At 42.4% G+C, this 16,082-nt stretch overlaps 1 protein-coding gene across 11 annotated transcripts in view; it reads left to right on the top strand.

Moving 5' to 3' along the window:
- LOC110520064 (RNA-binding motif, single-stranded-interacting protein 1) overlaps positions 1-16,082 on the top strand; it is a 49,687-nt gene that overhangs the window by 5,643 nt on the left and 27,962 nt on the right. For 7 of the 11 annotated variants that reach the window (XM_036974339.2, XM_021597070.3, XM_021597073.3 and 4 more), the window contains exon 2: positions 11,127-11,305. In XM_036974339.2, coding sequence (XP_036830234.2) covers positions 11,127-11,305 — 179 coding nt within the window. Of the gene's footprint in view, positions 1-841; positions 1,863-11,126; positions 11,306-16,082 lie in introns of those variants that run through there. The other 4 variants (XM_090229698.1, XM_021597072.3, XM_090229699.1 and 1 more) reach the window with 3 other exon arrangements.

Here is a 16,082-nt window from a genome sequence, read left to right as displayed (position 1 = left end):
TTGACTCCTATATAAAAGGGATAGTTGCACTGTCTGTCACTCTCCCCGCCCTTGTCCCCATTTCTCAGTGACCTCCATGGAGTGCTAATCCAGGTCTCTCTTTTCCCTTTAAGGGTGACATATATTGACACCTCGTGGTGGCCCAAAGGACCTCCCTACATACTCTATCTCTATGACTCTGCAGTGTCTTTTAGGAAACCGTATGTTAAAACGTCTGTGTGTTTCAAAATGAACATAATGTATCACTTCAACAACCTCTCAAAAAAAATCACCAAGGAAAAAAAGAGGAAGGAAAGATTCAAATTGGAGTTTTTGGTAGATCGTTGTTTAAACTGAGCACCTGCTGAAACCAAAAGGAAACGTTTTATTGTGATTGGGTTTTTGTTTTTTGGGCTGATTTGGTTTTAGACCAATGTTGACATTGCTCTGTTTGCAGTGGTCAAAAGACCAGATGTTGCATAATCTCATTAGCGGTTGGTTCAAAGCCCCTGACACAAAAGGGCGAACAAAACTAATAGACTTAGTAAAAGACAGGAAATGCAGTTGGGGAAAGGATGTAAAGGATGACAACAAGCCAGGTGAAAGAGACAGCCTGGTAGAACAAGAAAGAGGTCAGAAAGATGACCACAAAGGTAACGACTACCTTAAGGTCAGCATGCAGTCACATTCACGACGACATCACCACAGTTGGTTTTCCAATCAGAGACTGAGAATGGCAGGTGAATTGGTTTTGATTTATAGCCTAGCGCAGCCTCTAAGTGTATGTTTTGCTATAATAAAAAAGCTGGGTCACCCTATCACTCACAATTGGGATCTCTGCGGAAGAGTGGCTTGAATCCTTACTGTTACATGCTGTGTCTTTTGCACAGTCACTTCTCATCGATAGCGTCCACAGACTTTGTAACTATTACTGGATTAGAACAGTTAGACATTTTTAATTGGTTGTATATCTTTTCAATTACATTTTTCCATGTGTATTTTCATCTCACTGTTTGCTCTTTTTTGTCTGCTTTCATCAGTCTGATTAACACTTATTTCAACGAGTATCCTATGGCCACAACCCTCAATGTACTTTTTTCTTTCAGTGTTGATTATCTTCATAACAATTCAATCATTTGTGTTTAATGGACTAAGTTGTGGCCTGCGTTCATTCAATTTCTTAAATATTCTTCAAATTGTAATAATTTACGAGTCTTGGATCGATCAAAAATATCGTACTGCTCCTTTAACTATCTGATGGCCGCACTATGGAATGTATGGTATGCATTTCAGACTAGACGAAGAGTAGCAAAACAGGGAAACATTGTTTGTAACAATCTATCGTTTATAGACCTATTATTTTATCATACCAGCTATTAACCAGCATGGCCTCTACATCTTATATAGGCTGTTTTGTTGTAGATTATCTCCTTGGAATTTGCAGAAAAAGTTCTTATTTAGTGTTGTTTTCATGTTATCCAGTGAAGTCATAATCCCTATACCGGATAGAGTAATGGTTTTTCCCACCGTAGCAGAGTCGGTTCTGCGGAAGATTCAATGCAAATCAATGAACTCAGTCAAAAGATCGGGGTTGGGCAAACGAAGTTCAGACTGATTCGCGGATACATTGCCATCGCTGTATAGTACAGTAGTATATGTCAAATACAGTATACTATTTAGGCCTACAGTAGCCTATAGTCTACGCTTTAGTGTAGCAAAGATACGATTTGTTTAAAAAAAAACATCTCTGGTTAAATGTACAACTTCTCCTAAACAGCCATTGGATACAAATAGTTCGAAATAAATCTGTTTTGGGATTTTGGAAACCGACGATGATTTTTGCGAATTCTGCGAACCCATTGAGGACTCCGTATCGTAAGCAGGTAAATAGCCTATTTGGTTATACAAGAGGTATGCAATAGTAATCCTCCTCACCACCAAGCGGACTTTATCCACATCGCCAAACAGGAATGTTTTGTTGATCAGCATATGTTGACGAATAGCTTAATCGCAGAGAGAGAAAGTTTCGTTTTCATTTGTTAACAGACTTTTTGCTGGGCATTTAAAAACGTACTTCTACTCATATAGTATTAGTGGGTTACTCTGAAACTCTGCTCTATTCTCGTTGTATTATTTCAGTAAACTGGTAGGCTATTGCTACTGTAGTTTGTTGGTCCTTATGTCAGTGTATTTAGACCTTTAAAAGTGAACCTAGCCACTCATCAACCTTTTCTGTGACCTGGATTTTAACCAACAATTAATTTCGTTTATGGTTTCTATTATATAGTTTGTTATCAAATGCAATTCATTTGATATGTCGTGGTAGAGAAGTGAAGGCATCCTCAAGAGAGGCTCTCTGAAATTCCACTTTACCTTTACACTTTGGAGATTCAGGAGCTTGTCCTGGCTACTGTAATGAGAAATTCCATGATAACAGAGTGTTAATGAGACTCAGATTTGTTTTGACATTGTGTGCCAAACAAAAACTAATGATTGCAAAGTTAAACAAAGCATACACCTCTATTTACAATTACTATTTTTTTAACAATTTCCACTGAATATTTTACAAAAACACACAGAATGACGGTTTGTGCTGTTTGTGCCGTCATTCTGTTACCAAACTTTGCATCTGCACTGTTCTTCAACTAAGTATGTTTTTGTAAAATGTTCAGTGGAAATTGTTAAAAGTAGTCCTTGTAAATAGAGTTATTTTGTTTGTTTAACTTTGCAATCAATGAAAATCGGAGTCTCATCGCCGCTCTGTTACTGTGGAATTGCCCTCGTGTTCCAATGTAGAACTGGTTCAGTAGCAGTGCCTAGACAATGTTGATATTTGACCTATTTATATGAGTGGAAGGATTCTATGTAAACCATCATATATCACTTTTTCATATTTTTCAAACCTACAACAATGTAATAATCCACACAGATAACATTGAGGTCATGAGGAAATGTATTGGAATGACCTTGATATAATTGAATGATAGTTTGGAAAATATGATGTGCCTCTGTAGCTTGCTGTTTCGCATGTTAAATGAATGCATAGTGGAATGCAATTCAATCATGCACCCGATTTTCCCAACTTAGAATGGATTAACATTCTTGACATAATGAAACTATTGATGGAGTTGAAGACTTCAGGACTATTCACATTCAGTATAATTCAAGTCTGCTGTCATAACAAGAGGCCTGTTTTAGTTCAGTGCTGGGATAGTGCTGTGAGGGCGCGGTCTGTGTTACTGGAAGCCCAGTGTATTTCCAGCTCGGATATGACGGCTCTGCTGGTCTGGAGCATGCTGATAAGAGGCTGGGTTCTCCCCATCACACTCCCTTAGACTCTGGAGCTCAATCGGCATGCAGATGTATGAAAACAAGCAGGCTTTCAGTCCTGTAGAAAAGGGAGTTTCTATCCTTTAGTATGTGGGTTTAGCCGAGTGAACCGCGGGCATTTTCCTCAAAGATTGTCTTTGTTCATATATATCTTGAGCTGATGGCACACTTCCTAGTTGGGGGCCTGATGATGGGATCAGATGATTATGCCGAGCTATAACATTATCTAAATGTTCTCTTTCTCTTCGCTATTACATGGAGCAGACTGATAGTTATGTAAAGAGAGTTTAAACAAGCCATTTGCATACATTGGATTGCTGTGAAGGACGACATGATCATGAAGTGCTTGTTGTTCAAATGTTTATAAAGCACAAATACCCAACAACACCGTCTTTAACATTATGAGAACAATCAACATGGCTCTCAACCTATACCCAATGCTTTCTGTACCATGTGCACTTCATACCAGATGTGTCTGTTATGTGTTCAAAAGGTGACTGTGATTGAAGGACCTTTACAGTTGACAGAAAGCACGTGAAAGAATTGACTGTTTTGTAAAGTGACCAATCAGGACGTGACACTCTTTGAGAGACAGCCTGGAGATTACATGTGATCCTTCTTCTTGCATGTTACCTGAATTCATGAAATTTGGGACATGTTTTTTTTAAAATCCATGTAAGGATTCTCAATCAGGTTCTACTGTCAGTGTCACCTTGGAGGACACATGTCAGCGTTGACCTTTTATCTCCTTTTTCTCATGTCTTTTAGGCTAGGGCTATGTATTGAGTTATAAGGCCAACTCAATAGGAGAGTATTCAATGCCACCTTTGGGTCCAGACTTTCAATGTAATCTTTATTTAATGCACTTGCATGGTAACATTGTTGTTAACAGAATGAGACATGATGCTGAATGATGACTCATACAACAGTAAGTGTGGGAATTTGGGGATATCTGACCATGGATCGTGAAATGGAAAGTGAAATGCTGCGAAAGGTGGTTTCAAATGGAAATTCCTGTTCCCTATAGATCCCACCATGAGATTTATGCCCGAAACAGAAACATCCAGGGAGTGCAAGATAAACATGGTAATAGTGGGGTGTTGGGTTTCTTCAACTGTATTTTATGGAATTGGACTTCTCTGTTCAGAAAGCACAGTGACAAAGACCAGGGTTATTTTTGGCAGGTTGTCATGAGAAAGTTGCATTCATGTCAGTTTATGTCAGTTCTTTGTCTAGAGGTTAATAATAGCCCGTATGTCAGATATGATTCTTGATAGATAAATTGTATCTTGCCTCGTATCTCAAAACCTCTAGCCGATATGTTACGACCTCAAACATGCACGCCATGGTGATTTAATGTCTTAACCTGTCCTCCCACCATATAGAGGGAAAATACATGGGATCCTTCAACCGCCAAGAGTCCCCGTCAGAGTTAATTGAGGACAGCCCTCTGAGATCATTTTAGAGTCATAGCAGCACTCTTTGTGAAAAGGTAGTCATTTCATTTGAGTAGTTTCACACCATACAAAGAGCTGTTTGTGTCAGAAAGGAAAACAATGAAGGAAATTAAATACCCATCATCGTCGTCTTGAAAACAGCAGGTCAAGTCGGTTTCCGTGGTGAAGGTATGTGAACCGGAAAGGAAGAAGATCTCTTGCTTGGAACCAGTCCATCTTGAGGATTGCGCCATTCTGCCACCACTCCATGCTTGGGATTCCATCAAATTAAATTGTATTTGTCACATGCACCGAGTACAACAGGTGTAGTAGACCTTACAGAGATTTCTTATAAGCGTCCAGGTTAGAGTCCCGTTCCTTGAAAGTGGCAGCTCAGTGCGGATGTTGCCTGTAATCCATAGCTTCTGGTTGCGGTATGTACGTACGGTCACTGTGGAGACAACGTCATCAATACACTTATTGATGAAGCCAGTGACTGATGTGGTGTACTCCTCAATGCCATCGGAAGAATCACGGAACATATTTCAGTCTGCACTAGCAAAACAGTCCTTTAGGTTAGTATCTGCGTCATCTGACTACTTTCATCTTGAGTGAGTCACGGGTACTTCTTGCTTTAGTTTTTGCTTGTAAGCAGGAATCAGGAGGATAGAATTATGGTCAGATTTGCCAAATGGAGGGCGAGGGCGAGCTATGTACGGGACCTTATGTGGAGTAAAGGTGGTCTATAGTTGGTCTATAGTTTTTTTCTCTCTGGTTGCACATGTAACATGCTGGTAGAAATGAGGAAAAACGGATTTAAGTTTCCCTGCATTAAGGTCCACTAGGTCCCCGCCCACAACACATTGAGTGCGGTTTTAGAGCCAGCATCAGTTTGTGGTGGTTAATAGAAAGCTATGAAGAATATGGATAAACTCTATTGGTCAATAGTGGTCTACAGCTTATAATGAGATACTCTACCTCAGGCGAGCAAAACCTCAAGACTTCCTTAATATTAGATTTCGTGCATCAACAAATAGGCACAGATCTTGCCGATGCACGGAAAACCCAGCCAGCTGTATGTTATCCATGTTGTCGTTCAGCCACGACTCGGTGAAACATAAGATATCTGTCATTCTGCCCCTGAACAAGGCAGTTAACCCCTTCGTTGCTAGGCCGTCATTGAAAATAAGAATGTGTTCTTAACTGACTTGACAAGTTAAATAAAGGTATAAAAATACCAATTTCCGGGCCTCCCGGGTGGCGCAGTGGTTAAGGGCGCTGTACTGCAGCGCCAGCTGTGCCATCAGAGTCCCTGGGTTCGCGCCCAGGCTTGTGATTGTGATGAAAACTTTAAATCGGCCCTAATTAATCGGCCATTCCGAGGTGTAGAAGACAGAAAGGGAAAAAGGTAGGAACAGCGGCAGACAACATATGATTCATGAATTACAGTACTACCCTAATATTCCCTCAGTTCATCACAATTGCGGTGTCTCCTAACCAGCCTTGGGCCCACAGTTGGCCTGAAGGTTATCTTAAGAGCGGGTGAAGTGGCGATGACGGGACTGGCTTCCTCTCTCACGTCAAAACATACCTGCAGACGACAGAGCATGATTAAGCCTTGTTTAAACATTTTAAAAAATCTAACACGGTCAGTCATCTTAAATCAGGAGGTGAAATGCAAAACTGACCTTGGATCATTAACTCTGGAACTACTACCTCTCTGTCTGTATTTCAATGTAAAGCATCTCTTTAATAATACTTCCTGTTGACCCGACCAAGTGACATCTCACCTATGATCATGCTGTGCCCTCTGTGTCAGCCAGTTCAGATGCGGGAGGGATTCACCAAAACAACTGATATAACCTAGAGGATTTAGAGAGAAGGGGGAGAGGGATGGAGTGAAGAAGAGACTGTTTTTGTGTGTGTGTGTGTGTGGTCTTACCTGGTGTCCACACTAAGTGGCTGCAGAGTATTTTATGCTGAAAAACAGACACATGAGGACAAACAATAGAAGATAATATCAATATAAGATACTGTATGTGACACAGACACCTATCAGAGGGTACCTGAAGCGTTTAAATATAGAGGGCTATGTGTCTCACCACTTGGTTATTGCAAGGCTAACCCCCAGGGAAATCATGACTTGGCAGCAACAGATAGACCAGTGAAAATGGCTGTGTTTATGTGGTGTAACTCTGAAAATTAGCAGCTGACATCTTAAGGGTTTTTTAATTAATGTGAGACAGGTTCCATGTATGTGAGACAGGTTCCATGTACAACAAGACAGGCAGAGATTGAGAAAAAGAACACAGAACAGTTTAATTAGCTCTGGTTATAGACACTTTTGCCAGCGATAAAGCTTCCACGGCCTGTTCCTCGGACAGTGAACATCTGGCAATATCTACATTTTCTACCCCTAGGTCCGCTCACTCTCTGAAAGTAAAGAAAACAGCTTATTTTTTATAGATATGAAAACAATAACTGAGATATGACCATTCAATCTAAAGCAGCAGATGCCGTTTTTAGGATACATCAATACAGCCCAGTGATGCCTACCTGAGATGCCATCTTCGTAGGCGTTCGCTTTGACTTCCTTTGTGTCTGGAAAAAAGTTGCTTTCAGAACAATTATTTTTGATTGAAAATAAATCAAATGTACCTCCATAGCATATAACAATTTGCCTGTGAATAACCACACATTTATACAAACGTGCTGCTGTATGCAGAATTCTTGCCGCACAACCAAAGATGCTGCCATACCCTGCCAGCACGCCCACGAGCGAGCCACTCAGAAGCAGAATGATGACCCGTGGAAGAGGGAAAGGAATGAGATTTGTTGCAAGTTGGGGAGGAGGGCTAATAGCTGAACAATAGACTATTCAATCTTTACTAAAGAATAGTCTAATAGCCGAGCTAGGTGTGAAAAAACCCCATCCTATCACAGACCAAGGGGTAGCTTGCCACTCAATGTAATAAAGTAATCTTTTCAAATAAATTACATTACAAGTTATGTTGGCTGACAATTTGTTTGCTACGCTGTCCTTACGAACCACATAGCATATCATTACAGCAGTATGTACTGGTATGTTAGCTAGCTACCTAACGTTAGTAGTTATACATCAAACTTGCCAGTATATTAACTATAGGCTATCTAACTACCCAACGTTTATTGACTTGAGTGTTCTCATCATTCTTAGCTTAGCTAAATGGTATAGTCGTTGTGCTTTCTCAATGGACATTCGGGTGCTTTCGTAAATTTGCTCTGGCTATGTATAGGCTGGACAATAGAACGAGTCAAAATTCACCCAAGACTGAAAAACGGTTTAAGAACCTTGGCTAAACTTGAACACTAGTGCGAGCCCATAGCAAATGAATGGAATCGAACGTTCGCGGAGCCTGTTTTGACTGGTGTGATGCTTAAAATTCCATAAAAAATGTATCTCTCTTCATTTTACCACTACAATCTGTTCGTCGGACGAAACTGGAAAAAACTACTTGTGTAGAAAGTAAACATCTGCACCTCGATGGTGTAGGGCCAGTATGTCTGCGTAATGAAGAAGTAGGGGAAAAATAAAAACTTCAGACTATTTCAGGTCTAGCGATCGATGACCAACGAGCTCGCTGCCCAGACTTACATAATTACAAAGAGGAGATTCTCCTGATTTAAAATAGTGTCCGTGTAACAGTTTTCCTTCCGTCCCTCTCCTCGCCCCTACCTGGGCTCGAACCAGGGATCCTCTGCACACATAGACAACAGCCACCCTCGAAGCATCGTTACCCATCACTCCACAAAAGCCGCGGTCCTGTTTTTTTTGCGATTACTTCAAAACGACTGCAAGCAGCTGGGAAATATTATGAAACTGGGCTCCACGGCGGATGCAATATGTCCAGCCTACTATCTACACGGATTTCAGAGCACTCTCGTCTGAGTGTACCAGAGCGCAGAATAATTACTTTACGAGCGCTCAACCCCCGTTGAATATGGCCGGTGTCAGTAAATGTTGGGGAAAAAACGTCATTAAATTGTTTCCAGCAGCACATTTAAAGTCACCAACGCTCTGGTTAACACAAAAACTGCCTTACCAGCTCTGCTAGGGTGAGTAAAATGGTGTGGAGTGGTGTCATTTGTGTCTGGAAGTAGCTAGCCAACGTTAGCTTGGGTACTTAACTGCCGTTGTAAGGCCAGAACTCTCAAATCAACCCTACTCCTCGACCCGAACGTCCAGTGTGCGCTCCGAGAGCGAAACAGTCTGAATTTACAAACTGACAATTTTTCTCTGAATGGAAACACCATAATATTAATCAAATGAATGAAGCCAAATTTCTTAAAATCAATCCCATATACTACGTTATTACAAATGCTTCTATCAAATGCTTCTCAAAGATGCCCTCTTGGTGGTCAAATTAGCAATAACTTGCAGTAACAGAAGAAATGGCTGAGAATTAAATGACGTGCCACAGAATGCTGCAGCAGCACGCAAGGTGTGCCGCAGTATGACGCACATTTTAAAGGAGGAACCACTGTAGGTTTGAAGGTAGAGGCGGATTACCCACACGCCGTCGGATCCTTACAAGACACCCCGACCTACGTCCCCTATCTCTCTCTCTTCTTCATGCGAATGAAGTAAATCCTTTGCGTCCGACTCGTATAACATTTGTAATTTTTTTTTTTAAAGATCTTCGTAAAGTACGAGGTGAGTCATCTCTGTCCTGATATCGAGAAGCTCTTTTCGGTCATAAGAGACGGTGGCAGAAACATTATGTATAAAATAAGTTTACAAATAATGCGGGAAAAAAACACACACAATAGCACAATTGGTTAGGAGCCCGTTAAAACAGGCAGCCATCTCCACCGGCGCTATTGTATCATCTCAGCTTCCTCTCTTGTGATTCCTCAGAGGGGGAAGGGTGATAATCAGTGTCAGACACAGAACAGACACACAGATCAGTTTTCGAAAGAGGGACAGCTTTTGAGATCATAACATATGTGGCCCTACAAACAGGAAGCATGCTACAGATGTAGGATGTTAATTTCATCATCCTGTCGCAGGAGAATGTTCCTGCAATGCGTTTGATGTTTAAAAAAGTCTTCGGAAGTTTGTCATTTCCACTTTGAAATATCAGACTTGGTTTTCCCTTACGAAAAATGTATCGACCCCTACAAAAATGTCCACAATTATAATCCACATAACAATTTTTGTTGTTAATCCACACAGCAAACTGGCTCAAATTAAGATCTTACATCTGTGTAATAGCCTATTGCTCAATCACACAAGGGATCTTTTCTGAGATGTGGAAAACAAGCTATTCTTGACAAGGCCCATCTGATTTATAGATGCTGATTGAATTAGAGCAAGCATCTTGGAAATACATCTGAAATTCAATGCTGGAAATGCTGCTCGGCACATTGTTTGTGTACATAACAGAAATTCTCATCTCTTTCCATTTGATTCGAAAGGGTACATCGTTAGCATCCGGCAAGTTACAGAAAATGGGTGGCGTGTCATTGTTTCAATCACGCTGATCCTCAGAGTTCAGAAATAGCAGTACTGATCTTGAGGTTGAGTTACATTCTGCACCATGCCTTAAGTCTGCATGTTAGTGTAGGGGAGCAGTGGAATGAGAAGAAAGCCATGCTGGGGTTGTAGTTGTTAAGATGTCTAGTTTGGAGTCAGTCAGCCACCAGGGGGCGATGGCCTCAGAAGGGCTCACTCTTTCACACACAGCCATCCAGTCTCACACTAGTGTCAGAGCAGATCTGCAGGCCTCTCTGGACCCAGTTTGTGCTGACTTCTCTCTATGTATCACTGCTCTGTGAAATATTAATCTTCACACCAGGCACCCACTCAATAGTCTCAAATGATGGCGTATCGGGACAGTTAATTTTTTAGTATGCACCAATATGGAAGATTTAGCTGGGCCACACAACGATATGCTTGTGGTGAAGACAGATGGTTTTCTGGTCCAGCGCACTAAAATACTGTTATTGGTTACAGTGGGAGTGAGTAATAAGAATGTCTCTGTGCAGTTCATGGTGGAGACAAGATTCATAGACAAAGCTGAGGGTTTTAATCAAATCCACGCACACTTTGTTAACCCACTAATGAAATGCAGACTTTCATTGTTTCATGATTACTCTCTGGCTGGCAATCACTAGCTCTGCAAGACATCAATACAAATGTAACAGATATATTTATTTGAGCAATTAAATGGCTCTGCATCCATGTGGCAAGGCAATGTAGTCTGCTTCGTTTTGAGAAGTCTATTTCTCTCTCTCACTTTCTCCCTCTTGTTTAGTAAAAGGGAACACCAGTATTGCACTTCACACCGACATGTTGTTTTCTCTTGGACTGACACCATTCTGTGTGTTTCCCTTTGGCAGCCACCTGTTGTCTCCTCCTCCCAGCCCATGGCTCCGCCCAGCCCCAGCACCAACAGCAGCACCAACAACAGCAGTAGCTCCAGCACTGCAGGTTGGGAGCAACTCAGTAAAACCAACCTGTACATCCGAGGCCTTGCCCCAGCCACCACCGACCATGATCTGGTCAAGCTTTGCCAGCCGTGAGTACACTTCCTTCATCTTATGATTACATCTATTGACTGGTTATTGACTTGTTGGCTGCTTTCACCAACACCATGACTGTGGTAGAGAGATTCAAAGCAACAGTTACTTATTTGACCTGAGTTGGAGATAATAACAGCCTGTTCAAACCAAATCAAATCGAATTTTATTCGTCACATGCGCCAAGTGAAATGCTTACTTACAAGTGAAATGCTTACTTACAAGCCCATAACCAACAATGCAGTTTTATGAAAAATAGATGTTAAGTAAAAAATAGATAAGAAATAAAAGTAACAAATAATTAAAGAGCAGCAACAAAATAACAACAGTGAGGCAGCACACAGGGGATACCGGTACAGAGCCAATGCACAGGGTCACCGGTCAGTCAAGGCAAATGAGGTAATATGTACATAGGTAGACCCAAAGTGACTATGCACAGACAATAAACAGAGAATATCAGCAGTGCAAAAGAGAGGGGGGGGCAATGCAAATAGTCCAGGTAGCCATTTGATTAGCTATTCAGGAGTCTTATGGCTTGGGGGTAGAAGCTGTTGAGAAGTCTTTTGGTCCTAGACTTGGCACTCCAGTACTGCTTGCTGTGCAGTAGCAGAGAGAGCAGTCTATGACTAGGGTGGCTGGAGTATTTGACCCATTTTTAGGGTCTCCCTCTGACACCACTTGGTATAGAGGGGAACAGGGGATACCTAGTCAGTTGTAGAACTGAATACCTTCAAATTAAATGTGTCTCTCTCTGAATCAGAGAGGTGCGCGGGGCTGCCTTAGTCAACATCCACGGCACCCGGGGAACAGTGGGTTAACTGCCTTACTCAGAACGACACATTTTTACCTTGTCAGCTTGAGGATTCGATCCAGCAACCTTTCGGTTACTGGCCCAATGCTCTAACCACTAGGCTACCTGCCAAGGTCCTGGATGGCGGGAAGCTTGGCCCCAGTGATGTACTGGGCTGTACCCACTACCCTCTGTAGTGATGCAACCAGTCAGGATGCTCTCGATGGTGCAGCTGTAGAACGTTTAGAGGATCTGAGGACCCATGCCAAATATTTTCAGTCTCCTGAGGGGGAATAGGTTTTGTTGTACCCTCTTCACGACTGTCTTGGTGTGCTTGGACCATGATAGTTTGTCGGTGATGTGGACACCAAGGAACTTGAAGCTCTCAACCTGCTCCACTACAGCCCCGTCAATGATCTCCTTTGTCTTGATCACGTTGAGGGAGAGGTTGTTGTCCTGGCACCACACTGCCAGGTCTCTGGCCTCCTCCCTATAGGCTGTCTCATCGTTGTTGGTGATCAGGCCTACCACAGTTGTGTCATCAGCAAACTTAATGATGGTGTTGGAGTCATGCCTGGCCATGCAGTCATGAGTAAACAGGGAGTACAGGAAGGGACTGAATACGCACCCCTGAGGGGCCCCCGTTTTGAGGATCTGCGTGGCGGATGTGTTGTTACCTGCCCTTACCACCTGGGGGCGGCACGTCAGGAAGTCCAGGATCCAGTTGCAGAGGGAGGTGTTTAGTCCCAGGGTCCTTAGCTTAGTGATTCGCTTTGAGGGCACTATGGTGTTCAACGCAGAGCTGTAGTCAATGAATAGCATTCTCACATAGGTGTTCCTTTTATCCAGGTGGGAAAGGGCAGTATGGAGTGCAATAGAGATTGCATCATCTGTGGATCTGTTGGGGCGGTATGCAAATTGGAGTGGGTCTAAGGCAGGGGTGTCAAAGTCAAATGGACGGAGGGCCAAATAAAAAAATCAGCTACAAGACGAGGGCCGGACTGTTCGAATGTTCATTGAAAAATGTTTAAATGACGCATATAGTCTAGTGAACCTAATTGAACCTACTGAAAACCTAACAAATATATTACAATATGATCAGATAAATAAAGCAATATTTTCTTATGGCTCTGTCAGTAATCTTTAATTTTCAACAGACACAAAAGACAAATTTCCTTTATATAAATATCCCCATAACATGAACATTAAATGAAAGAAACCGGTATTCAAGGCACCATCAGTAGACTATATTTTCTATTTTAGCAAAAGTGGGCTAAATTTACTTCAAAGAAAAAACAATAATAGCAATTTTCTATCATCCACTCAACTGAAATATTTTTAAAATATAATTGGATTGAAATACAAAAAAATAAAGTGCAAAAATCTATTAATCAAAAACAACACTTTGTTTAAGGAGAAGTAACATGCAGTGAAAACAAATATTAAATTTTAACTTTTAAACTTGAACTGAGTAAAAACTCTAAATATGTGATTGCACAGTAATGTTCACTTGTTTGAGGTTGAGGGTGATACTTGGTGGTGTCCCATCTTTTCCACAAGTTCATCAATGTTCGGGGTAAGGCTCTGAGCTGAAGAAATCCTCAGAATTGAGTGGAGGTGTTCAGCAGTAAGTCGACTTCTGTGTGATGTTTTGTTCAGGTTCATCAAAGAAAACAGTTGTTCACACAGGTATGTGCTGCCAAACATAGACAACGTTTGAGCAGCCTGGATGCGCAGCTGGGGCATTGTGCCGGGGAGGAAACGGGCGAACTCCGCAGCACCCACTGCCGCATATTTTGCCCTCAGTGCATCATTGCATTGGAGGTCAATCAACTCCATTTGGAGGTTTGGTGGTGAGCTTTCCACGTCAACAGCAAATGGGTTACCGAGCAGTTCCAACCTGCTTTTTTGTGCTTCAAAGTCAGCAAATCGGCGTCGAAAGTCAGCGGCAAGCATACCTATTTTATCAGCCAACTGTGTGCTCGGGAACGCACTGGTAGAGAGCTTCTCTTTCATGGTCTGGCAGCTGGGAAAGTGGCTCAAATTTTCTTTCCGCATCTGCGTCTCCCACAGAGTCAGTTTGGTTTTAAATGCCTTCACTGTACTGTACATATCAGAGATGACACGATCCCGACCCTGCAGCTGCAAGTTTATTGCATTCAGATGACTCGTAATGTCACACAGAAAAGCCATTTCACACAGAAACATTTCGTCTCGGAGTTGTGTTGTGTCTTTCCCTTTGCTGTCCAAGAACAGACAAATCTCCTCACGAAGCTCGAAACATCTTTGAAGCACCTTTCCCTGGCTTAGCCATCGCACCTCTGTGTGATAAGGCAAATCACCATGCTCCGTTTCTAACTCCGTCAGAAATGCCTTGAACTGGCGGTGATTCAAACCTTTGGCTCTGATAAAGTTAACTGTGCGCGTGATGATGCTCATTACATGCTCCATTTTCAAGGCTTTACCGCACAACGCTTCCTGGTGTATGATACAATGATAAGCTGTCAGCTCACCTGTCGCGTTTTCCTCTTGCATCTTTTCCCGTATCTTCGCCACCAGTCCGCTCCTGTGTCCACACATCGCAGGTGCTCCGTCGGTTGTCAAACCCACGAGTTTTTCCCAAGGCAGCTCCATCTCATTTACACATCTTGACACCTCTTCATACAAATCATGCCCCGTAGTTGTGCCATGCATAGGACGTAAAGCCAAAAACTCCTCTGTCACGCTTAGGTTGGAGTCCACTCCGCGGATGAAAATTGACAACTGGGCAATGTCAGAAATGTCGGTGCTCTCATCCACAGCCAAGGAATATGCAATAAAATCTTTTCCCTTTTTCACAAGCTGCTCTTTTAGATTGATGGACAACTGGTCTACTCTCTCGGCAATGGTGTTTCTGCTCAGACTCACATTTAAAAAGAGTTGCCTTTTTTCTGGGCAAACTTCGTCACAAACTTTAATCATGCAGTTTTTGATGAAATCCCCCTCCGTAAATGGCCGGGCTGATTTAGCGATCTCTTCTGCCAAAATAAAACTGGCCTTGACAGCAGCCTGGCCTTGTGATTTGGCTTTTTTGAACAGAGCCTGTCGAGATTTGAGGCCTCGTTTTAATTCCTCTGCCTTTTGTAGCCTTTGTTCCATGTCCATATTCTTGTTTTTGTCCGCGTGTTTCGTTTCATAATGTCGTCTCAGATTATACTCTTTCAGTACCGCCACACTTTCTCCACACAGAAGACACACAGGTTTTCCAGCTACCTTCGTGAACATATACTCCGACTCCCACCTTGTTTGAAACCCCCGGTTCTCAGTATCCACCTTCCGTTTTGCCATTTTTGATGGGTATCTGAAAGTTAATTTTACTGTGATGCTGACGACTGCTGTGCCAATAAATATTGAAATGAAGCAGCCTACTGCTCGGTGCGTCACCTTTGCATTGTGGGAAATGTAGTATTGGTGCGTGTAAAAGATCTGCGGGCTGCCGGCTTGCTGCGGGCCGGTTCTAATAATAAATCAAGATCATCCCAGGGGCCGTAAAAAACCTTCTTGCGGGCCGGATGTGGCCCGCGGGCCTTGACTCTGACATATGTGGTCTAAGGTATCTGGGATAATGGTGTTGATGTTGGCCATGACCAGCCTTTCAACGCACTTCATGGCTACAGACGTGAGTGCTACGGGTTGGTAGTCATTTAGGCAGGTTACCTCAATGTTCTTTGGCACAGGGACTATGGTGGTCTGCTATTGCTATTACAGAAGGTTTGTTTGAGGGCATAGCAGGATTTCATATACATTTCCAGGTTAGAGACCCACTCCTTGAATCGGCAGCTCTACCCTTTAGTTCAGTGCGGATGTCACCTGTAATCCATGGCTTCTGGTTGGGGTATGTACAGTGCCTTGCGAAAGTATTTGGCCCTTTTGAACTTTGCGACCTTTTGCCACATTTCAGGCTTCAAACATAAAGATATAAAACTGTATTTTTTTGTGAAGAATCA

Source organism: Oncorhynchus mykiss, chromosome 3 (genome assembly GCF_057628025.1).
Source record: "Oncorhynchus mykiss isolate SJ-2025 chromosome 3, ASM5762802v1, whole genome shotgun sequence".
NCBI classification, from domain to species: domain Eukaryota; kingdom Metazoa; phylum Chordata; class Actinopteri; order Salmoniformes; family Salmonidae; genus Oncorhynchus; species Oncorhynchus mykiss.
This window is presented reverse-complemented; position numbering and strand designations above follow the sequence as displayed.